The sequence below is a fragment of the Lissotriton helveticus genome, chromosome 1_1 (genome assembly GCF_964261635.1).
Source record: "Lissotriton helveticus chromosome 1_1, aLisHel1.1, whole genome shotgun sequence".
Lineage (NCBI taxonomy): Eukaryota > Metazoa > Chordata > Amphibia > Caudata > Salamandridae > Lissotriton > Lissotriton helveticus.
The window spans coordinates 906068243-906093951 of record NC_136057.1 but is presented as its reverse complement, the minus strand read 5'-3'; the positions used below and the strand labels follow the sequence as shown (position 1 = coordinate 906093951).

The 25709-nt window shown below is 47.4% G+C and overlaps 1 protein-coding gene across 2 annotated transcripts in view; it reads right to left on the bottom strand.

Moving 5' to 3' along the window:
- The window catches only part of TMCC3 (transmembrane and coiled-coil domain family 3), a 291867-nt gene extending 277595 nt beyond the window's left edge, over positions 1-14272 (bottom strand). Inside the window, exon 1 of one of the 2 annotated variants that reach the window (XM_078675965.1) lies at positions 13620-14272. In XM_078675965.1, coding sequence (XP_078532091.1) covers positions 13620-13697 — 78 coding nt within the window. In that variant the 5' untranslated portion in view covers positions 13698-14272. The remainder of the gene's footprint in view (positions 1-13619) is intronic. The other variant, XM_078675983.1, reaches the window with a different exon arrangement.
- Between the last annotated feature and the right edge of the window lie 11437 nt (positions 14273-25709).

Here is a 25709-nt window from a genome sequence, read left to right as displayed (position 1 = left end):
TTTCGGGGACCCAGCCCTTTCCACTAAGGCCAGGTAGATCGGTCAGTCCGTTTCCAAGAAATGCTGTAAGGAGAGCAGCGGTTGGTGACGTGCAAGGTTTACAATTGTTCCGGGGAAAATACGGTTGTATCAGTTCTGTCTGTGAGTATGCCATGCTGTAAACGCAAGAAGCAGCAGCAGTTCTGAGCAACCTGGCCGACTTGTATCCCGAGCAATGTTCACTCTTCACACCACACTGAGGGAGAAGCTCTGTGCAGAAGAGAACACATCTACGCTTCCTCAAAGGACTGGTCTGTGTCAGACAGGGCCGGACGGGCACCGAAAAATGGCCCTGGCAAACTGCTGGACCGGTAACCCTGGGGGCAGGGGGTTGTGGCCGAGCTGTTTGCTAAGGCCACTTTCGTCTGATTTCGTTACAGGGGGCCGATATTGCTGGCCCGGTAACAAAAACAGACCGAGGACCAAAACCAGCCTTGCATCCTGGCGGCCCACCGGGGAAATGCCCGGTGCCCGCTACAGCCAGCCCTGCCCTGACAGGGTTGGACTGAGAACCAAAACCAGCCCTGGTAATTAAGTTTGACCAGCCGCTGGGAGGTGGGTGTGGGGGGGGGGGCGATATTTGCTACAGGGTGCTGATATTGCAGCACTTCAGCAAAACCGACCCCCACTGGTCCAAAACCGGCCCTCACCCTTCTGGCCCACAGTGAAAATGCCTGGTGCCCGCTACAGTCAGTCCGACCCTGACAGTTGAGAATGCTCTTCTCAAGAACGACTTTATGTGGCATTTTACCAACTTGGACCCATTGCACCTACGTTTCTGTTTGTCTACCCTCTGAAGAGTAGTGGTTAATGTTATTCTGGATAAAGATAATAAAGTAGAATTTTCTTACGGGTTTATTCAGGAGAGCGGGAGGCTGGGACAGAAAAGCTCTAGATAAGAAGCGAGGTTGGAGTTCAGAAGTTACAGAACAGTTACAACAAAAAAAGAGCTTATGCACTGGCATAAACACTTAACATTAAAATAGAAACAATGAAAATGAAAGAATCAGAACCACCCAAGAAAGGAGATGTAAGAGCAAATGAATCAAGAACAACAAATGTCAGCACTGGCGTAACCAAACTCGAGGGGGTCTCCCTGCAAGGCACGTGAAGGGGCCCCCTCCTGGCTCAATCAAGAGCTCTGCAGCCAGAGTGCTGTGCTGAGGGGAGCCCCTGGAGCTTGGGGGTTGCATGGGCCTGTGTTACGCCCCTGCATTGCAGAAGAAACGTGACAATCGGGGGTGGGGGGGTCAAGAATAACAAACACATAGAAGTATAGATAGGGGAAAAGTGAATAACTGAGATATATTACACCATTGCTTCTGAGTGACATCAAAAAGCAGAGCTCGAGTTGTCTCTGATGTCACTCAGCACCCAAAGGTAATAAGCATCCCTTTTATTCACATTTTCCCATCTATCATTTTGTGTTGTATGGCCCCCTCAAATTATCTCTACCACCTTCTAACATATACACAGGTGCAAAGGGGTGATGGGGAGTCACATATAACATCAGAGTCACACTGCAACAGAATACAGGCCCAGGCACTAAAATAAAACTGGCTCCCATTAGTGAAGCAGATAGCTAAAAATGTGACCGACTTTCTGCAAATTGGCACTTTTTCAACTGCAGGATAGTAGTTCTGCACAGTGTGAGAGTCTGCCTACATTTGTGCTTGGTCATAGAAATGTTTGTTGAAATATCAGAGAATCACTAATCCATCAGACCATAAAACAGGCCTACAGGTAGCCACAAAAGTAGACCAAACACTGGCCTGTCCAACCATCCCTTCTGGCCCTGCCAGACTGCCTTGAAGGCGAGTTCAGCCCTGTACAACATGAACAAATGTTTTTAAAAAACACCTGGCCTCCTGCCACCCACCACACGCTGCAAACATTCACCCCAATCAAACTGAAAAATACTTACCTGGCCTCATGCCACCCACCCCACCACCCTTTGTGCCATACCACCCTCATGCAGCCCAAATCGGTGGTCCCGGCTCTCACAATGAGAGTGCAGATCCAGCACTGCGCTGAATGCAGCTCTGTGAGACACACTTCTCAGCACAAAAGAAACTTGCTGACCAAATAAGAATCATCTGGGCGTCTTGCACATGCAGATCGTTGCCTGAACTTTATTTACTGGTTATTCCATACAAAAGATGTTTGAGGCAAAAAATGTGGCTTAGTCATGGCTGTCGAAGATTTATAAAACCGCTTTGCACAGTGCACCAGTTACCCTCACGTGGTCTGCCTGTCGTCACTTAGGCTGTTGCATCTGCACTTTACCAGAACCAAATGCTGTGCAGGCTGCACACTTGCTTCTGGCAGTCTCGCATAAGAAGCGTGCGTCAATCACCACAATAGACGACACTGCACCATGCACCTTATCTGACAATGGCTTTTATTTGGCTCAACAGTCTTTTCAGTATAAAAGAACCTAGTTGACCAAATAAGCATAAACCTGTGAATGCGAAGCTAAATCAACCAATTCTGCACTTGTCTGCTGCCTGCACTTTACTTCCTGGCTTTACTATAAAAGATCCTTGTTGGCCAACTAGGAATCAGCTAGCCTTGTGATGATGAACAAAATCACCTTGCATATGGCATCAACTGCCCCTCACAATTTCCCAGACCCGGGATAGCAGGGAATGTAGCTCCCAACATTTGACTGGGCACACAAGAAGGCAAGAGGCACCTAAGTTCAATCAATCTGATTCAACCCTGCACTCTTGTCATTGGCCAGCGCTTTTAGGCGATGTAGCCACAGGAAGCGTTTCGTGCAGGGAGGCAAACCGGCTCAAGACTAGGCAACTCCTGGTCAGTATGGATCTGAGTGAGTCGAATTCCACAGGATACCAGACACTGCAACATGCACTTTATTGAACTCACTTTTTTGTTTGTAACCACTGTCTTATAGCAGGGCCAATGTCCTTATACTCCTGCCTGGAGTGGGCAGCCATCGTCTTTTGCCCCTGAATGTTCTCCAGGTCTCTGGCAGAACTCTTGAATAAGTAGGATTTCTTGTTTCTTTGTTTTAGATTTGAATTTTAAAGACTCAATGCAGACATGCCTTGTTTGTACGCTGTTTGAATTGTTTTACTATTGGCGTTTTTTACATTGTGATGGTTTTAAATAGCAGGAAACAATAAAATGAATCTATCTATCTTCTCAGCACAGCTGCATTGCTCTCTCCCCACGGGTCTGCGGAGGCTGGCGCTGCCAGGGAAGATACAGGTTGGCGCAGGCACAACCTCGCCCGTTCTCCTGTCTCCCTCTGGTCGGCGAAGACCCAAGAGAGGTGGGAGAAAGCAGGTGAGACCAGGAGCCACCATTCCACTGACATACTCAGGCCTCTTGAGACTTCAGCAAGGCCGCAGAACAACCACTTTGGGTACCCACTGACGTCACTGCAGCGAATAACCAGATTTCAATCCTGTCTTCTTATGGAAGCCATGTACAACAGAGGAAAGAACAGATGGACCCCTAAATCAGATGGGGATGCGTAAAGATAGTAGGGAGGCCGTACAAGAGGGGAGTGTGGGTAGAATTCTGAAATAACAATAGACGAACACATAGAAATGGCCGATTCAAAATCTGTTTGGGAGCCAATATATTGGAAAGCAGGAAGCAGTGCGGAGAGGTTAGCAATGCACCACAGAACCGAAGAACGAATGAGCACAAGCGGCTGCGAGTCATATATAACAGCCAAAGCTCCCAAAATGAGGCACTAAGCCCACGGATGCATCCGCAGCAGAAAGGGAGCTCAGGGAAGTCCTGGCGCGAGCCCTTGCAATCTCCTAGCAGCTCCCTGGAGACACGGAAGGTTTCTGAGGATGCCGACTGCAACCAGCACAGACTGGGCCTTGCAAGAAGCGAGCTGCCGAGAGGACCTGCATCAATATAATAAGAGCAGAGCGAGTTAAGAAGAGCCGTACCCTGCGCGAGCTGGCATCATCCACACACCGGCAGCCAGGGAGTACTGCAGTCAAATCAAAGAGAGCGTTTCACTAGGTTAACCACCACGAGCGAGCAACGCGTGGTCACGAGCCCCAATAACGAGTGTAAATAGAATGACCCGTTTCATAATGTGCCCGCTTCCGGTCCTAGCTGCCAGGCTTTCCACAAACTTCATTGGACCTCCCGTGCTTGTTATGGGGCCCTGTACAGAGCTGGCACTGGAATTGCCAAATTAAGGCGGTGTCTGAAATACTTGAGCAGAAGCAGCGGCGCTGTTTACTTCCCGAGGCAGAGGTAATTTGCTACTCGTCACATTACATGTATAGGCACGTGCTGCATTTGTCTAAAATATAGCAGCCTCTTCAGACATCACTAATGTGAATTACATGGCATAGTGATGTACACAGAGAAACATTTTGCAAAGCATAACAGGCTCAAGCCTGAACGCAGTGCAACGTCCACAACAAAACACATCCCGTAGCAATGATGTACCACTGAAGTACAGCAGCACATGAATATCTCACCACCACCACCATGACAAAATGCCACAGCAAACATGAACAACCATTCGTGCCACACTCGACCAACTCTAGAACCCTGCTTTCATAATAAAGTGGTGAAAGGTGTTGGCACCAATCACTGCCCTACTGAGCATCAAGGACATGACCCAGAGCCAGTCACACATGTGTTGTGACCCGCCTATAGACCAGGGCGGTAGGAAACGAGCAGCAGGTCCATGTAACCTGGCCTTCCACTGGATGAAGCAACACTATGGATATCCCCGCCCCAGCTGCACTTTCACAAGAAGGAATGGGACCACCTGAAAAATCTGGTCTTCATTTGAAATATGCAATGTCTGCTCCAGCCCTATCGGAATCCCACAGGGCTCCTGATGCTTCTGCGCTACAGCACACATATCCTCTTCAGGCATATTTCTGTGCAAATCACTGCTACGCACACACTCAGGCATACAGAAGCAAGACTCACACCTCCCGGCTCAGCCCACTGTGCTCAACTGCAGAGGAGCAGGCCAATCTTTGGACATTGCCAGTGGGAGTAAATGCAGAGCAACAGATCTGATCCTTGCGATTAGTGGCTGTTTTATTTAAACATCACTGCGCAAACAAATACAACAAGCATTGACAAAACAGCTAGGTTTGGGTTTAATGTGCTGCGTTAGCACATCAGAGGGAGACACGCGGGAAGGTGCCAGCAGGAGTGGAGAAAGAGGGCTATTCTTTTACAGAAGTCTCTCATGCAGTTCAATGTAGCCAATGTGGAGGAGGAAGGACACACACAATCAGCCAATAGCATAAGGCGAGACATCACTACTCCACTGAGCCAAGACATGATTGACAAGCTCTCAAGCCAATTGCTGAAAGAGGCGGGTCGAACAAAGCCAGTGGTTGAATGAGGTGGACTCAAAGCCCACATGATGCTTAAGCCTCAGGTCTCTGACAGCAGCGCTCTCAAAACTCAGACCTAAAAGGAAATAATCAGTGAGCGATTTGCCCAGTGGAAAAACGTTTCATTCACTTTAGCAAAACAAGAAAAGGAACCAGCAGCAGGTCTGCCTCTCATTAGTCATATTCTGCAGAACTTGTGTAACCTGTTGTTACAGGTTCTTGACACGGTTGTTGGATGAGCTGACCGCGCCATAGGAGGGAACAAACAGGTCACAGCGCCTAGCGCTGCAGAGGTCTAACAAATAAAAAAAAACACCACACGAGGAGGAGGGACAAGTGCAGGGGTCGTGTGTGCACAATCTGATGAACACAGAGACAAGGGCTTTGAGACGATGACATCACAAATCTATGTGTTTTGTAAAGCACTCGATTCAATCTTATGATAATATCCGAGTGCGCCTCTGTGGTTTTGTATTTTAATGCTTATATACTAGAGAAACTAAGATGGAATCGTGGCTATACTTGCCACATTTGCATTACCTGCATTAACTAGAATGTAAATCTTTTTTTTTTTAAACAAGCACTGGCAAGGTCAAAAGGTCTTGCCTTTGTGAAAACTACTGACTTTGCCAAAATCTTTTAGCCATATTGTACAGCAGCACCGCTGCAGTGCAGCATGGTTAAAAAAAAGAAATTTAAAAAGAAAAAGTGCTATGACCAGCACTGGCCATGGCATAGCGCTTTTTTACCCATGGTGGGTGAGGATGGGCAACAAGTACAACAGGAGGTGGGTAGGACGGACGGGCAACAGGAGGGAGGTGGGATACCACTATACCCAGATGTTGTGGTAGTCACATATGTCTCCCACTCTGAGAGTGTCAACACGATAAATGGTAACTGGCAATATTCAGGCCTTCTGGTGATGTTACAAGCAGAGAAACTATGGTGATTGAGTGAGCGAGTATGTGTGTGTGTGGATGGAGAGAATGATTAATTCAATGGAGAATTATCATTCCCGAAAGTTTACAGGATCTGACCAGTTGTGACGAAAGTCAGGAGACCATCGGGTCGAGCATGACCGGCTGAAACATGTTGATTTCAGATCCAACAGTCTCGTCACACATTCCGCTTTGTTTGTAATCTGCCAAAGAGGCCCTTTAGTTAAAGGTGATCGAGTTACACCGGAAGGCTATTTTAAATCATCAAATCATATCCCTCCCAGGTGCTTAGGACTACCATCAAAGTGCTCCCTCCAAACGTCAGGTTGAGCCTGCCCGGCAATAACATATGTGCAGAGCATAAGACTTAATGATGAAGCATGCCACACATTTGTGTGAGTGATAGTCTTTAAAAAAAAAATAACTATTTTCTATATTTCTAGGTCGAAATAGGTTCGAAGTAAAGGGTTTGTAGCAGAGGGGATCTTCCTTTATCTTTTATATGCAAAAATTAAATACGCCTTGCTAGGCAGAACTCTGCGCACAAATCACAAGGCAGCAGACGAGATGAAAGGGAGTTGGTTTGCAATATAAAGTTGAATCATTTTAGGCTTCGTTCTCAGCCTGGGAAATTAAGAGAGCTTGTAAATAAATTAGTTAGATGTTGAAATGTTTCTCAGATTTAGCAGTTTTCCCAAAATAAAAAGTCCACATTTGTAAAGCGCACAATCACCCGTAGGGGTCTCTAGGCGCTGGGGGCCGTCGGGAAGATTAAGCGAGCTATTGCCCAGAGTCACATGGTGCTGGGCTAACCTGCCGCCGGAGCCGGGGATCGAACCGTGGTCCCCAGATTCCAGCGTCAGTCGCCCTGGCCGCGGCGCCACACAAAATAAACTGTTGCCCACTTTACTCTGCATGGAATCTTATTCAGAAAGTTTGCATTTTTGGCTAAACCAAACCAAACAAAACAAAAGTGTTCAACAACGTCACTCCCTTCCTTTTTAGGGCACCGCTTCTCTGGAAGCTGGTGATAGGACGGGTGTGACAGGCAACTGTGTGTGCTAAGAGAAGTCTGCCTCAAGAAACAAGGCTGGAGGAGGGAATCACAGGGCAGAAGCGGAAAATGGCACAGTGGAAAGGCCAACAGAAAAGGCCAGCATTGAAAGGGCATTTCAGCTCTGTCTTTGAGGAGGCCGGGACTCCACCATGAAACAACGCATTTTATACATTAAGGTGTGCATTTCCGCACTCCGAGGCCACACACACACCTGTCACATGGGACAAACGCCATGCCATAGTCAGAAACTCGGATAGAAAAATAAACCCGAGTATTAAGTAAACTTTGTGCGGCTCCACCTCTGGTTTACAGGTTGGTTAAGTGTGGAGCAAAGTTCACAACACCCACAACATGGCAGCAATAGAAAAGGTGGGAGGTGCCAGGCGTCATTTATGAGTATGTCCACACACCAGAAGAGACAGGAGATCGAGCCGCCTCTCGATCTCCTTTTAAACCACTAAACTCACAAAAAGAAGAAGCTATGCCCAGTTCCGTGGAGACACAGACAGCTGGTAATCTTGAAAGTAACCCCTTCGTGACAGCAGAATTACCACATAAGAGGGAGAGAGAAAAAAGAGAGAAAGGGACAGAAAGAGGTTGTGGAACTCACTACCTTACCTATTTTCTGATAATGATAGACTGCTAAGAAACTGAAAGCATCGCGTTCCTATTCGATATTTATATACATTTAACCGTGAGATACATTTCACAGTCATCTTATGCCCAAGTAAGGTGAGGCCAGGCACGGATTTGGGCAACTATTCTGAACTAAACTTGGTGGAGGTTTCGATGTTCATTTCAGACCTGTGTTAAAGCGCACCTCACCACCTGATACCATTAGTTTCTCTTGAACACAATTTCATCACGTGCTAATAATGATGCTATTTACATAATTACAATTATTTATAGAATATATTCATTATAGAGCACCCGCCACAAAGTAAATGGTGTCGACTGTCTCTGAAGATCAAGCAGGTTCTAATCATAGCTACTATGCTTGACCACAAACAGTGTGATTTTGAACTCTATCTCCCTGTGCCTAACCAATTCAAAATATATATGTAATTTGATGTAATTTTTGAAGTAACAGTAGCATATGTGCCTAAACAGTGGATACATAGATATTTATTTATTGTGATGTAATTGTCGAAATAACATATCACTGTCACCAGGAAAGCAGAGCAGTACCTACATCATTCTGTTCTGTGAATTGTTTGTAGCATAGACATAGCGTTCTATAAGGTAACCAATCATTGTAGCTTCTTTTTGTGTCTGGCCTCAGAAAGGATGAGTCGCTTGTGTTAGCTGAGACTGGTCCAAACTGTGACTAAGTCGATAGATTCCAATAGTTATCATTACATCCCACAGGCCCAGCAGAATAGGAGATTTCGTCTAGTAGGTACCTTAGGTTTTGAGGATACAGGAGACCTGAGCTGTAATCCCAGCTTCGCCAAATTCACCACCATTAAGTGATCCTGGGCAAATCACGCTGGAAGGGCGCAAAACCCAGATAAAACCTTTATTCGACACATGGCAACCGCTTAATTATACAAAACGCAAAGTCAAGCTTACTGTGGCAGAGACGAAATCTATAATCAAACAAGCATTGGCAGCCTGCTAGCCTTTGGGCTTTCCGAAATCTTGTATTATTTTGACACAGTTCTTTATGGGGGGGGGGCTAGCAGTGGTCTGGGGTGGCTCACCAATAAATAAAAGGTGTATAAAAGCTCAATTACTTTTAGTCTCAAAAAGCACACATCATCATAGTAGTTTCTGGCAATGAAAGGAAATACTGTGTGTGCTCCTTGTGAAAGTTCAAAATGGCATCACAGTGAAGACAGGCAACAACGGAAGGGGCCGACACTCTGCACTATGCTGTAGCTGCAGTGTGCGGAATAAATACATGAATGAGAAGAACAGACAAATGGATTAAGAGGATTGGGTAAAAGCGCCATAAATGTGTGTGTGTATATACATACATAAATACATACATACACACACACACACACACACACATTTTAGCACAAATCTAAAGGTTTTGGCGTAGACTTAATAATACAAAGGTTGACTTTCCTCCAGTTACCTAGGCATGGCTGGCCACTACAGGCCTTTACGTCATTTCCTGGCTTTCCTTGAGGGTTGGCTCCTGTATGGGGTTGACATGAGCACACTATGGTGGATGCTCCAGTCTAGGGAATGCGGTGTTTGAGGGTCCCTTCCACTCTGTCACTGCAGCCAGTACTGAGCCTTCCAGAGTCCACTAATAGTTCTGTTTTTCTCGCAATTTGAAGTACCATTAGCTGTTAGGTATCGTTTAAAATTAGCATTGACAACACCAACTGGTGTGCTTTTTGTACAGTGTATGTCCACAAAGAGACAACATCCATGTATATATTGGCATAGATCACACATACAGGCACATATACAGGCAGAGAACACGCCTGCTGACGTCCATACACCACACAGCTCTGCTGCCTGGTTCCATGCCAAGGCCTAGTGTTCTGCCTCCTTGCTTTTCCATGTGGGCACGGACAGGGCTGTGAAAGAGTGTGCTGTTTCAAGGGCTCAAGCTGGATGCCAATGGAGCACTGCTTTCTGAAAGGATTCCAGGCCTCTGTCCCTGTTTGCCATGTAAACGAGCAGTTTCATCTAGAATCCACACTCCACCAGGATCTGGTGGGGGGCATTTCAGGATAGTTAGGTGGGCTGCCATCTTCCAAGACTGAGAGCCTGGTCATCAGAGGTATGTGATGATTGGCGTCTACTTAAGTGTTGCAAGAAGGCCTGCTCCCGAAATCACTGTGGTTCAGTAAGGACATCATTAGCCAAGTGAGGTCAGTTTGTCTGTCGCTTCCCAAGATTTGCTGATTTTTCTGGTCAGGGAATATGAATATGAGGTTTTTCCTGACGCTCCTGTTGGTTCTTAATCCTTTCCCGAAGCAGACACATATTGAATATCTATTGATTCCAGCATTGCAAGGTGGCGTGCCGCTGACAGGGTACATTATTGTTTAATGCAATATTGATCAAATTCAAGCAAATCGAATGCTTCAGACTGGTGCTGTGGCGAGACACTTATACAGGACACTTTAAGTAGAGTCAGAAGAGCAGGCTGAAAAAACAAGCAGAGACACACTCAAGGAAGATGAGAAACAAGACGAGCTTGGTGTGGGGATGGCCGGCGACACTCTACCCCTTCCGTTTCAGCAGTTCTGTGCCTCACTGTATACAGTATATTTCAATGCGGGGTGCAAGGGAGTCAGATAGCAAAGATGCCGCCGCAGGGCAGCCAATTGCAGGGGGGGGGGAGATTTACCTGCAGCAGGCAGATACTGAAGGAGCAGGCAGAAATTGAGCCTCGGGTGCAGCAAGCACTCATTTGGAAGGACTCTATGGCTGATGCAGGCACACAAGAGTCTCAGATCACAGGAGCGTCGAAAGGGAGACTTGGACAAGAGCAGGCACATGCAGGAATGGCTTCTGACCGCATCAGGCACACAAAAGAAAAGAGCATCATGCTGCAGCAGACACACAGGAGGGGAGTCACAGGGTGCAGGTCATGGGTAATACTAATCACGAAAGGGATGGTGAAAAGGCAGTGTCCAGACGCCAAAGGATGAGCCCAACTGGAAATGTTGCCGCTATGCCCTTAAATGTCAGTTACGCTGGCCGCGTCACAGACACGCACTGGAACTGAGCCAAGTGCATCCCATGGGGGGGCTCAAGAATGGAAGGCGGAGAGAGATGTGTGCACACCGGGCTCAGCTGACCTCTCCACAGGTCACAGCACCACTCTGCACGGAGGCTGGAGGGGCCGGGGCTAGCAGCAGCACTCCCAAGGCGGCAGCGCCTATGTGCACAGTGCAATACGTGCATAGGCACTGAAATGCACGATTGGGTCCCTCCTTTAAGTCGGGTGGGTTGGGAGGGGGGGGACTTCACATAAACCGGCCCCGACGCACCCACGTGACAGGAAAGCACGCGGCCCCCACGGAGCAGCCGGCACCGGGGACATTATTTCTCACAATCCAGCGGTGAAAGAAGGTTGGAGCTGAACATCTGGCGCGGCCCGCGGCCCTCTTCTTCCCACGGGGAGGGTTGAATGCCAGAGCAGGTCATGTGCTAGTGAGCAGCGGCGCATGCGAGCTCCCGCTCAACCTCTTCCGCACACATGTTCCATCAAAGCGCTGGGACCTATGCCTGCGAACATCCCCACAGGCATAGGCGGAAGGAGCTTCCTTTCGTATTATATACATTACAACTGCTCGTGCCAGGGCAGTTAATTGTTCACTGCAGTATCCATTTGGAATTCACCAATCGTGCGGGCGCCGCCCTTGGCTTTGGAAGTTTTTGACAGAAATCTATCAAATTTCGAATAGAAATCAACCTATATAAGCCAATTTTCGAACAATATTTAATACAAAACACTAATTGAAATTGATCAAAACTCTCCATAACAAATGTTACGGAACCTGACTTGCCCGCTTTAAACCAGGTGCACTCCCTGCACACTTAAGACATGGCGAAGAATGTCCCAGGCTTTTCACAAAATGGAGTACTAACAGAATCTGAATGTAAACTTTACTTGATTGTGTACAATATGGAACCCGTAAAGATGACAAGCCAAGGAATTCACAAACTAGTTACAATGCATGTGTGGGCACTATGCAGCCATTCTGATAAGAGCACACGTCGATATTACAAGGTGCACTCGTGATGACCCCCCCCCAATACTCCACCAAAGGCGCCCACACTGTGTTGCTTCTAAGTACATTTCTTACAGTTGTATTCGCGGTAATGTTAAGTAATATTATTGTATTGGCGCGCGTGAAGCACAGGCCTGGCTTTGGAATATGATCCAGTTATCACAGGGGCCCTTGCAAGGACCTGAAATGCCGCCCACACCCCCTTACCGCCGGCCTAACCAAAAATGCACATTTACACCGCTTAATGTACATTCATGGAAAGAAATGTAGATCCATATATATCACCACCGCAAACAAACATGCTCGAGAAGACGCGCCTGACCATATTTAAAACAGATGAATGCAATCCATCGAGGAAAGTTTTCAGTGGAGTTGTTTGCAATAAATAACCAACAGCTGGCCCTTCATAATAATAACCAACACAGCACATCATGTCACTAAACGTGACATTAAAAGGAAGTGTTATGGGTGTATTCCTTGGCTTGTGTGACTTTAAAGCACACCTGTACTGGTGCACGTCTGTACTTTGTATCTTTCTAGCAGTTTCGATCAGAGACCCTTGTAGAGTCCAGTCCCAATTGAAAGCTTTGCACTCTGGTGTGTGTTCAGATTTCATTACTACAAGAGTCTGGTGTTTGCATTAATATCTGGGCCTAGTATTCGTGATATCTACTACCGGCTACGCACTGTACTACATTGTGATCTTGAGCATATCAATGTATCTCCCTGTGCCTCATTTCACTTCTCTGCCAAGTTGGAAGCATGCACAACGGGCCAAGGCTTGTTTTAAGCAATATATGGACCAATCCGTTCTATGGATTTCCTAGAAACACCCAGAGCAGGTGATATAGAACGGAGCTCGGGTGGGTGGAGGAAACTGGCCCCTCCCACTGCCAAGCCCTAACCAGAGTAACCTGTCGGGAGAGGCTCAGAGCCTCGCCCGGGGCTGCCCTCCCCAGAGTAACATCCACCCGAGATACCACAAGGCGAGACTGCAACTCCCCGGAGGACATCACACCCAGCGAATGCCATCACGGGGGTGGGGGCGAGCGCCTACTCTAAAGCTGTCGCTCAGAAAGTAACAAATGTGTTCGAGACCGAGGGACACCGGATCTCACGCAGCCAGCGTGCGTTACCGCTGAAGAAGAGAGATGTACACCTGAGCACTAGCAGGACACAGTACATCACAAAGTCCAGCCTCAGTGAAACAAGTCATGACTTCAGAAAGGGTTTTGACGGACATCCCCTACAGCCCAGAAACAAGATACCACCAAAGTACAGCAGGCTCTGTGTATGAAGGGGCATTGCGCCTCCACAGAGCGCGTTACCCCCTGACTGGACACAGCAAACACCACCGGGGTAAAACCTGATCATTCACCCCGACCCCCGGGGCTGGCGGGACCCAGCTGCCTCCTCGCCACGCACAAAGGACACAGGGCTACCCCTGGAGCCCCCACCCGGCCCCAGCCTGCACTTCTCCCACCAGAGTGCCATGAATCCCGGCTCCGCCGCTTACCCTGCTCTTGGCGCGCTGGTGCCTCTCGGGGTCCGAGTAGGTCCGGTCCACTGCTATGCCGGTGTCGCTTCCAGGCATCCTGCCACTCTGTCCGCTCCAGCACTGAGAGGGGGGAGGGGGGGGGGGGGGGGGCTCTACCAGAGGCAGCGGGGGGCAGCCACGGGGTCTGCTCCCGGCACAGCAAGGCAAGGCATGGTGGATCAGACCCCGCTGCTGGCCAGCCCCAGACTCCTGCTGCTGGGTTGCAGCCCGGCTGCTGCTGGAGGGGGGCTGCTGCTGACAGGGCCGGCAGATGCTCTCCAGTCCCTGATCCTCGGAGGTGGGGGGCTCCTGCTATCCTCGGAGGTGGGGGGCTGCCTGCTGCCCTTGTTCCTGCTGCGGGGCGGGGGGGATGCTCCTCAGTCCCTGCCGCTGCTCCCGTTCCTGCTGCTGGACCCGGGGTTCCTCCTGTCAGTGGCAGCCCCCGCTCCTCGTGTCTCGTCTCCCGCCCGCCCCTGGTGAACTTTCCCTCCCCGCCGCCGCCGGGGCAGTGCTCGGCCAGCCTCGGTGCAGACTGGAGACGTGTGTTTGTGTGTGAGGGAGACACGCCTCACAGGCAGCGCCGCTGATAGCACGCTTAACCCTTCCCGCGCCAGCGGGGCCCGCATTCTCCCACAGCAGCACCCTCTCTATCCACTACAGGCATCCACCGAGCGGGGGCGGAGCCACCAGCCGCCCTGTCACCGGTGTAAATATCAATACACCCGTGAGGGGTGGCCCGGTGCTAATTCCATTTGTTAATTGCACATGGCCCAGTTGTGACATGGAGGGGCTGAAGGTATCCACACGTTCAAGGAAACATACGGGATATGTTACAGATTAATGCGAATTCTCTTCAGTGGCAGTTCAGCAGCCGTCAAACCCCTTATGTCTGCAAAGGTGTCTAGAAGAAACCATTTGTGTCTGGTCAACTGGAATTTCCAGCAGGAGACTAGCGTGCGATGGCATTTTGACTAACAACACGGAGCTTTGTTCTATTTCTGGTCGCTCGAGGGATTGATTAAATGCTTAGCGCCCAGGGGTTAGTCCCGTGTTTTGCACACAAACTGGAAAAGCAAAAACAGAATACTGTTGTTTTTGGTCCATTTTGGTCTGCTCCAAAATTCACTTGCAAGTGAAGAGCAAGTGCAACATATTAACCCCTTCGCTATTTTACCACCCGCACTTTTATTGTTGTCAGAAGCTTAGCCAGCATGTCAGGGGCCCCAGTGCAAGGAAGGAAATGGGCTGCTGTTTGGATTATTAAATTCAGCACACAATGTGGATCCATGGGTCCCTATCTGCGGCCGCTGGGCCCGGTGCCAATGCACCTGCTGCACCAATGGCAGCTGCGCCCCTGAGTGCTGTAATTGCACGTCCCTGAGGGCAGCTGCCCTGCCCTCAGGAGGAGCCCCTTTCATGCTGTACCTGTGTTTGGGTGTAAATGCTGTCGTGCGATCAACCACCCCCTTTTTTACCACCCCCTTTTGTACCGTTGTGCGATCAAGGCAGGGTCTTGCTCTGCATGGTGGAAGGGATTCATTCCTGGTTTCTTGAAAGTAACTAGCTTTCCTGCGCCCTGAAGCTGCCTGCCGCCAACAGGTGCATACTAAACCTCATACTAAATAAATAGGCTGCGCTGCTTTCGCCTCCATGCGGTAGTACTGGAACTGTGGGCGCAGAGTTCTCCTATAAGTTCCATGGAAGTGAGAGAGCACAAGTTTGGGAAAAAATGTATAAGTACGCCATATTTACAAGCACGTAGTTAGTTTAAACATGTTTTGCACACGAGTGTTTTATATCCAGGAGTGAAATATACAGAGTGGTTTATATTCAGTAGTGAAAGGTATAGAATGTTAAGTAAAGTAACAATAATCATAACTGTGTGAGACTAATGTAGAAATGTTTGGAATGTATGTGAAAACCTCATGTTCTCGTGTTAAAAGAATCATGTCCGAATTAAATGTAACTTTAAAATCCAGTATAATGTGTAGGCCTTAGGGCAATTCACAGCAAACCTGAACGTGCTGCTAAATTAATGTGAGATAAGGTTGACATGGTTCTTCCAAATGTACTATTGAACTTAGGGTTAAAAGTATATGCTTTATAGATGTGTTATTTTAGAAACGTATGCTAGTTAAGAATGTTTGCTGTTTAAATCAAGTTAACGTTTTAAGAGTGCAGGGACCTGCTGCATGTAAATCAAGTAGGCCAGAGGAGATAATGTCATGTCGTGTAAATCGTCATGTGCTCGTTAGAGAAGAGGTCGCGAGGTGTCCAGCACCGAGCTTTGAGAGTGTTTTATGACTAAAGATATGGTGGAGTCTGGAATTTGAGGCCCACTGCAGGACGAGCTGTATGCAGGTGCGAGGGTCCTAATCAGCTCGAATGAAAGGGACTTTGTTCAGTGGCGCCTTGCGCAGGCCTGTAGGAGTTTCCAGGAATTTCAGGGGGTATCAGCGCACTGAAGAAGAAGCCTGGGAACCAAGGTCAACTATAACGAGGGTCTTCAAGAGTACCATCATGGAGTTTGCCGCGCAAAGATGTACCACGTGAGGGGCGTCCCAAGGGGCGTTTCTATTGGAAATGTGATTTGGTATTAGGGAAAGCGACCCGGGAGGAGAGCAGAGCAGATGATTTTGGGAGCCTAAGGAAGCGGATGGGTAGGCAGATAGACTGATCAGGAGAGACCCATTATCAGAGAAGAGACAAAGAGAAGTGCGTGATCTTCTTAGGAAGTCACCACGGCTGACACCTAGAGGGTTAAGATCTTGCTAAGTAGGGATGTCACTTAGTATAGTGTAGGGACAGACTAACCTTAATTTTCTTTTCTGTAATGACTTTGAGATTGCAACTTATTTCTATTTTGACAACCCTTATGGTTTTTGAGCTTGTACTTATTATTTTGTTCTTCAGACTTAGATTATTCAAGAAGTTCATGTTTATAGTGATACCAATTTACCTTTTGAATCTCATTTTGAGAAGTTTGTATCTTCAGTTATCTTTGACTTTATATTAAATCTTTAAAACTTAAATTTGGTCAGTGGTCATTTAGAGTGGTGTAAGTTCTTAAATTGATTGACTTATTGCGAGATTACCTTTTACTCAACGACAGGTACCAACGATTCAGTCGACATAGTTTGGGATTTGGTAAGATAATTAGTAACCAGTAATCCCGCGTTAGCAGTTGGTAGCAGAGTGAGGATGGTTATCTTCTTGAGGAAGGTAATCTAGAGAGGTTAGTTTACCCCAAGGCCCGAGACGTCGAGAGACGAGCAGCGGAAGAATCGTGTGCCGAAAGGTGCAGACGGTGCGAGAAAAGCAGCAGTATCGGAGAGTGAGTATAAAAAGGGTCATGCGTGAACAGATTGCGGTGTTTTGTGTTGTATTTGTATTGTAATGTCTTGCGGAGTTGAATGCTTGTAGTGTGAATGAGAGAAGGTTGTGAGCGCGCGCAACCTGGTAAGCTGGTAACCTGGTAAACGGGTGAACTGGTGAAATCTTAAGTTCAGGCCAGAGCTTAAGTGGTTTTGGGTGTATCGAACATCCAGGGTAGTTGTCGACCATAGTACGGAGGTCACGAGGTACCATTGACCGCCGTGGATCCAAGATAGGGGGAGTGTAAGAGTGAGTGTATGAGTAACGGACGCTGGTCGAAAGTTACTGTGTGTGAGTAACCTATCGGAGAAGGCGATTGTCTGGAAGTAAACGGAAAGACATTTCGCCAAGTTAAGGTGACAACTACAGAAAGACTGTGGGCGTACAGTCAAAGAAAGGTGATCGCTTGGACGGAAGTAATCATTTTTCAGAGTATGAATGGGACGCGTGCATGACCGAGGAGACGAGCTGAGAAAGGAGGGGAACTGCTGCGAAGGGGGACGGGTGACGTCGGCTAGAGCCGCGCTCTGATTGAGCGGTTGGTGTGACGTTAGATAGAGCCGCGCTCTGGTTGGGCGGCTAGAGTGACGTCGGAGGAAAGTCGCGTACGGATAGGCCAGTTAGTGAGAACGGCGCTGAGATTGGTGGAGTGTCATCAGGAAGTAAACAAACGCGGAGAAAAGAGAAATCATGAAGTGTTTTAAGTGTTTGAAAGGGATTTTTAAACGTAAACGAAGTGAACATTATTACGGGGAAGAGGCTCCGCCGGAGGGTACGCCAGCTCATTATATGGCAACGAATGTGGGGCTGCATACCATATTATGGATTGGGGCTTGGAATAAGCTTACGGAAGGAAATGAGGAAATGCAGTTCCCGAGGTACGGGACGTTTAAATTAGAGGTGTTACATCGGCTAAAAGCAACCATGTCCTCATTGAAACCCTCGCCCAGACCAACACAGTTTGAGGCTCTTAATGCATGGATTAAGGCTGCACACGACCGAAATTTGAGCAGGCGTCAACAAAGACTGACGCGATCGGTAAGGGCAGTGCGAGATTCCAAATGGGATGAGGAGGAAAAGCGTTGGAGAGTACAGACTATTGAGGTGGAGAAAATGTATCCGATGAGGGAGGTGTCAGGAGGAGGAAACCTCATGGAAGAAGACGAGGAAAGTGAGTCGGAGGACAATCTGATAAACAGATTGTTAATGGATAGACCACCTCCGAGAGTGGGGTTAATAGAAGATAGAGGGCTCGCAAGGGAAGATGGAAATGACATAGAGGGATATACACCTCTCCCTATATCGGAATGGACACCTATCAAAGGCGGAGAAACACCTCCAAACAACACTGTACAGAGTGTAGTGGGAAGGTTTGTGGTGCAGAAAACGCCAACCACAGAAAGGGTTGAGTCTGTGGGATTGCCAGACGCTCTTCAAGTGCCTGTTACCATAGGACCCATAGTTTCGATCTATAATTCTGAGAGAGATAGGGGGGAACAACAAAGGCAATTGGATAGAGAAAGGATCGAGATGGAAAGGAGGAATAACGTGACAAATGCATGGAAGCATTTGCCAGGTTCGGTAACATGGAACACCCCATTAGACACAACTGTCGGTCCCAATTCAGAACAGGGAGGTCCGAGAGGACCAATGGATCTAAGGGGACCACGGCCAAGATCTTTTTCAGAGTTAAGAGCTGATTTGAGGGAATGGGACGGGTCCATAGTATCTCCAAGTAACAGGACAAGAACAGAACCAGAGTGGGAAAACAGGGGTAACGGGACTGTATCTCATTGCGGGGCCAGCGAAAGCAGTCAGGGCCGGGAAGGCCAAAGTCAAGAGAATAGAGGGGATGCATGTCCTACAAATCAGAGAGAACAGCCGGAACAAAATACTAGGATTGTAGAATGTGAGGAAATGTCCCGTCTCTGGGGGAAAGGAGGAGATGAGGCGGTACGGGCTTTTCAGAATAGGTTTAGGTGCCTTCATCATACACTTGGGGAAGACGTTCAACATTGGAGAAAGGAGAACAGCGATAGGTCCCACCACGCCTCGAATAATCAGGAATCACAGGGAAGTAGGGAAGAAAGAGGGAGTAATGGAACATCTTACCCTGCATCCCGTGAAACTAGCCAGGATGGGGAGAGAGGGGCTATGAGGCATGAAAGAGTGTTTCACCACCCACCCCGAGAAGATGGAAAGGCATGGGACTTAGAGAGATGGGAACAGGGGAGGACTCCCTATAATTCACCAATACCTAAACGGAGATCTCGGAGCTGGGATGGGAGAGATGCGGATGGAGGAGCTAAATTGAGTGTCTTGAAAGCTGAAATTAAGGCAAAAAGGCTTGATGTTACTAGTTTAAAATCAGATGTTGACGAGATAATAGATGGAACATTACCTTTGGAAAGGATAGAATTGTATGAACAGGATGAGTTATTGTTCATGGCAAAGGATATTACTAGGAAAGCTAGAGCGTTTCATGAGAAATTGACTGATTTGGCAGACAGGTATGCCGTGGATTTATCTAGGACAAGGGCATTACAGAGTAACCACAGGTTACAGTACGCAGACCAGGATCTAGATGAGAAGAGAACTACTGGATTAAAAACACACATAAGAGAGCTGGTATCAGGGATAAGAGTGTGGAGGGAACTAGATAAATGGGAAGAAAGGTGGTCGAAAAAGGGCACGGTTAGACGAAGTACAAATGTGATGACCCCAGAGGGAAGGGTAATGCAGATGGAGGCATTCCCTTTGCGAGAAATATCAAACGGAAATTATGTACATGTGCCCTGGAGTAGAGGAGATTTAGCTGCATTTACCAACTCATTTCCGAAGTTGCGGGACAATCCAGTAGAGTGGTATAAACAGGTAGAGAGGTTTGTCAAAATCTCGAAAGTACTGTGGATAGATTTGAACACGTTGTTTGACATCGTGGTCCCATCTGATTTGTGGACCCCGTGCAAGACTAGTGTTGAATGGCCAAATACTGAACCAGTGAGGGATGCTCGGACTAATGGACCGTCCGAGATTGTCATGCAAAAGTATGAAAGGGTAATAGCATGGCTGAAAGATAAGGTACCACCACAGGACATAGATTGGGTAAAAATAGACCGAACAAGGCAGGAACCCAAGGAGACAGTTCACGAGTTTTATGAAAGATTATTGAAAACATTCAAGCAATACAGTGGACTAGATGTAATGGATCCCAAAGATATAGGGCAGTTTGTGTCAAAGTTTGTCTTGGGGTTGAGACCTGATATTTGTTTGATGATACAGCAACATTTAATCTGTTGGCAGAACAAACCACTAGATGAGATTTTACGTTATGGGAGGTACTGCAGTGACGAGATAGATTCTAAAGCCAAGAATCTAAAGGAGAAATTGATGGTGGTGCAAATGCAGTCCGCTGGGAAGGGTGGCCAGCAGAAACAGGGGATGGGACGAAAACCAAATGGTCAGAATAAGGACAATGAGGAAGGGCAGAGACCTAGGATAGACTTTGCCACTTTAAAGAAAACGACAAAGTGTCATCAGTGTCACCAGGTGGGGCATTGGCGACGCGAGTGTCCCTTTAACCCTGAAAATGGAGAGCTAGAAGTAGAAGAGCAGGTCCAAGAAGTCCCAGTGCAAAAGGTGACAGTTCCAGGAGGCAAGGTGGCCAAAGGGGGGACTTCGGCTCCACGGGCCCAGTTCCCACAGCCACCGAAGGTAGCGACAGGGGGTAAGGTCTTTAAGCAGATGCCTCTGTTTATCGAGGAAGAAAAGTGTTATTACATTGATCCATTGACAGGACAACGGGTGAGCAGTGAAGAGGATTGTACCCTTGGGGCAGTCCTAGAAGTGGATCAGAGAGGGCCATTTGTTGAGGCAGAAGTGGCAGGGTGTCCCACTACGTTCTTAGTGGACACTGGGGCTACTCGTTCGACTCTGAGATCAGCGGTGGTTCCAGACTTGCCGATGTCAGGGGAAACAATCCAGGTGGTAGGAGTCGCAAATAAAAGAATGACTAGTCCTTTGACAGAACCAGTGTCTGTGAAAATTGGAAACCACATGAACGAACATCAGTTTGTGGTTTGTGACTCGAGTCCGGTATGTCTGTTAGGAAGGGATTTGTTGTGCAAATTGAACTGCACCATATACTGCACCCCGCAAGGAGTGGAGGTACAGACTACCGACGAAGATGCTACTTTTAAGGTGGCCAATTCGAAATCATGTGTAGAACTATATCCTACTCTGACAATAGAAGATCTTCCCCAAGACCTACGAGATGCAGTGGCGTCAGAGGTATGGGATTTCACAGGAGAAGAAATAGGATTGATTAAGGGGGTAGAGCCGGTAAAAATTTTGGTAAAACCAAATGTTGAGTTTCCAAGAACGCCTCAATACAAATTGTCCCAGGAAACGATTGCAGGAATAAAGCCTGTGATCGAGTCAATGATACAGCAGGGAATACTGAAAGAAATCGTGGGTAGTCCTTGTAACTCCCCGATTATGGGTTTGCAGAAACCTAGCGGGAAGTTTAGGATAGTTCAGGATTTACGAAAATTTAACAACATAGTCGTTTCATGTTGTCCCGTGGTACCGAATCCATCAGTGATATTGTTTCAAATACCATGTCAAGCAGAATGGTTCACAGTGATAGATCTTTGTCAGGCTTTCTTTTCAATCCCATTGGATGAAGAGAGCAGGTATCTTTTTGCTTTTAAAATGGAAGATCGCGTTTTAACATGGTGTCGAATCCCACAAGGATTCACAGACAGCCCATCCATCTTTAATCAGTTGTTGAAGAAGAATCTTGAGAATCTAGTACTGCCACAGAACTCGGTTCTGGTACAGTACATAGATGACCTACTTGTTGCGTCAGAAACAGAGGAAGCTTGTAAAGCAGATTCAATTGCCTTACTGAACCATTTAGCCGAAAATGGACATAAGGTATCTCCAAGCAAGTTGCAGTATTGCTTGACAGAAGTACAGTATCTAGGGCACAGGTTAGAGAAAGGAAAACGTAAGGTGTCACCAGAGAGGATTGAGGCGATAATGAAAATGAATGCGCCTACAACACAGAGAGAAGTTAGAATGTTCCTAGGAATGGTGGGTTACTGCCGACAGTGGATAGTTAACTTTTCACTGAAAGCAAAGCCCTTACAGAAACTGACGCACAAGGAGGTGAGTGATCCGGTACCATGGGATGAAGAATGTTTGGTGGCGTTTTTACAGCTGAGAGACGATTTATGTCGTGCTCCGGCTCTGGGAATGCCAGATTACGAAAAGTCATTTTCACTCTATTGCTGTGAGAGAGAGGGATGTGCTTTGTCAGTCTTGGCACAGACCCACAGAAATGCCCGTAGACCAGTTGCATATTTTTCGGCTACATTAGATCCAGTAGCCGCAGCGTTGCCCGGATGTCTCAAATCCGTTGCTGCAACGGGTGTCAGCATTGAAAGGAGCGAGAGTATTGTGATGGGACATCCAGTGGTGGTGTATGTACCACATTCAGTTGAATTGCTAATGACCAGGACGAAGACGCAGCATCTGACCAATAGTAGGCTCACGCGCTACGAGCAAGTTATACTTGCCGCAGAGAACGTGACTCTCAGGAGATGCTCTGTCTTGAATCCTGCTACTTTGATGCCATTACCTACTGTAATAGAAGGCGAAGGATGTGAAGACCACGATTGCCTTGATGTGACTGAACTATGCACGAAACCCAGACCAGATATTGTGGATGAGCCATTGTCTGACCCCGATGAAATTTACTTTGTTGATGGCTCATGTTTAAGAGACGATACTGGTCGGTTGAGAGCAGCTTATGCTGTTTGTACCATTACTGGAGTTGTGGAAGCCGCTTGCCTGGAAGGAGTACATTCCGCACAGGTAGCAGAAATTATTGCCCTAACTCGTGCCTGCATAGCAGGAAACGGAAAAAGAGTCACCATCTACACGGACAGCCAATATGGTTTCGGTGTGGTTCATGATTTCGGGCAGTTGTGGTCTCAGAGGGGTTACATGACCTCCTCTGGTTCGCCCATTCGAAATGGAGAATTTGTGCGGCTGTTGTTAGAAGCATTGCAAGGTCCAGTTGACATCGCAATAGTTAAATGTGTAGCTCATACTAAGAATACAGATTTTGTGTCACAAGGCAATAGATACGCTGATGAAGTCGCACGCTATTGTGCGGAACAAAATTATTCTTTCTCAAAGGTGGAAATAGAAGGTGCAGAAGAAAAGACTGAATTAAGTATGATGTTAGAAACTGTAGACACTTGGGAGGATTTAAGAATAATGCAGGAGAACGCACCTGAAACAGAGAAAAAGGCATGGGAAATAGCAGGTTGCGTGCAAAGTGAAATGGATTTTTGGGTTTCAGCAGATGGGAGAGCTGTGTTACCTGAAGAATTAGCTAATCCCATGGCGAGAGAAATACATGGTCCAGTACATCTAGGAAGGGATGCTATGATGAGAGTGTTTAGGCAAACTTGGTATTGCCCTAAATTTAGAATAGCAGCAGAATCAGTATGTAAACGATGTGTTACCTGCCAACAACTGAACGTAGGCAAACGAACACCAGTCACACTGAGTCACATTGGGAGGTCGGGGGGGCCTTTCAATAGAATGCAATTAGATTTCATCGAAATGCCAAGAGTCAATCGCCTTAGGTATGTGTTGGTGATTGTATGCGTATTTTCCAGATGGGTTGAAGCGTACCCTACACGTAGGTGCGATACACTCACAGTGGCTAAATTGTTGCTCAGGGAGTTGATACCGCGCTTCGGGGTGCCTGCCTCTTTGGAATCGGACAGAGGAAAACATTTTAACAGCGAAATAGTGAAGATGTTGTGCTCCACACTGAATATCGATCAAAAGCTGCATTGTAGTTACCGACCAGAAGCTTCAGGAATTGTGGAACAAGTGAACGGCACGTTGAAGAATAGATTGGCTAAAGTAGTGGCATCCACATCTTTGAGTTGGCCAGATGCTCTTCCTTTAGTGCTCATGAGCATGCGCAGCACACCTGACAGGAGGACAGGTCTCTCTCCCCACGAGATCCTGATGGGGAGGGCCATGAGACTTCCTACAGTTCCAACTACTGCTCTATTGAATATTACAGATGATCTGATCTTGGATTATTGTAAAGGACTGTCTGACGCCATCCATTCTGTGTCCCTTCAGGTGCATGCGGCTGAAGTTCCAGCATCGAGGAACCTGTGTCATGATCTGAACCCAGGGGACTGGGTCTTAGTTAAAAAACACGTCCGGAAGAACTGCCTAGATGTTCGTTGGCGTGGGCCCTTTCAGGTAATCCTGATCACGAACACCGCGGTGAAGTGCGGGGGGCTGCCAAATTGGATCCATGCTTCCCATACTCGAAGAGTTCCAGCACCTCTAGAAGGAACAGCTCCCATCCCAGACGAAAGCCCGGAAGTGGAAGAAGAGTCGCAAGAAGGGATTGAGGCAGCTGAGGGGGTGTCGGAAGAAGTTGGGAACGCAACGGATTCAGAAGAAGAGCGAAGGCAGGACGGCAGTGAGACAGAAGACGCAACTGAAGGAGAGAGCAGAAGTGAATACGACTCAGACTCAGATCCGTATCAGAGCGACCAAGAACCAAGTGAGAGGACAAGAAATAGGAGAATAATGCTTGGAGCTGCCACTTGGCCAGCAAGGAGAAGAAGGCTAAGTTTGAGGTCGGCCCAGGAAGAAACGCTTACTCCTATATCCGAAGACTCAGATCCAGAAGAAGATATCCAGGATCAAGCCGAGGAGGGTCTTAGAAGATCAAGGAGGGTGCGAGTGCCTAGTAGAAGATACTCTACTCCCGACTGGACCTACCTCGTTGCAGATGTCTGGGAGACACAGAACAGGGAGGATCAGGGAAGTGGAACTGATCAGAACTGACCCGATCATCACAGTGCAAATAAGGTTTCTACTGCCAGGAGCGGAGACCGAAAGGTTGCTGACACTCAACATCGTTCATCCTGCTCTCCTGAGTGGAATAAGAAAATTGATTTTAGAGACAGTTGAGTTTCCAGTTTGCTGTTCACGATATCCAATATTGGAGGGAACTCTTCTTCGTTTGGAAATGCTTGAGCGAGTAGTAGAAATGCTAGGAGCGCTTATTGTTGTGGATTAATACCATATTACGAATGTCTTCAAAGGGGCGCAGAACTGGAAAGGTGAAGAAAGTGATCTTGATTAGAACGGACCCCTTTGTAATTGTGGATGTAGAACTGATAGTACCAGGAGTGGAAATTGAAAAAACGCTAACTCTCAATTTTGTCCGTCCACTTGTCTTGAGCGAAATAAGGAGAATAATCCTAGAAAAAGTTGACTTTCCATGTTGTGGTACGAACTGCCCAGAACCTGAGGGAATGATACTTCGGATGGACATTTATGAAGACGTAGTGTCACTCCTTGAGTCATACATAACTTCAGACGAAAATAAGACTGTTGAAAAGAAATTGTAAAAACTTGTTGCAAGATAACCTAGCGCCGAGTGGAAGAAGAAAAGTGATAGGGGTTTCCTTTTAGCGGATGGAGAAGGGCTAGGGTTGTCTAATTTTCTACTGGACTTTGAACTGTTTTGTGGGAATAAATTGTCAAGCTTCCAAGTGTTCAAAAGAAAGACATTGCGAGAAAGAAAGACTTTGTTTGAAAAGAAGAGGAAGTGAATGCTGGAAGAAAGTCAAAAAC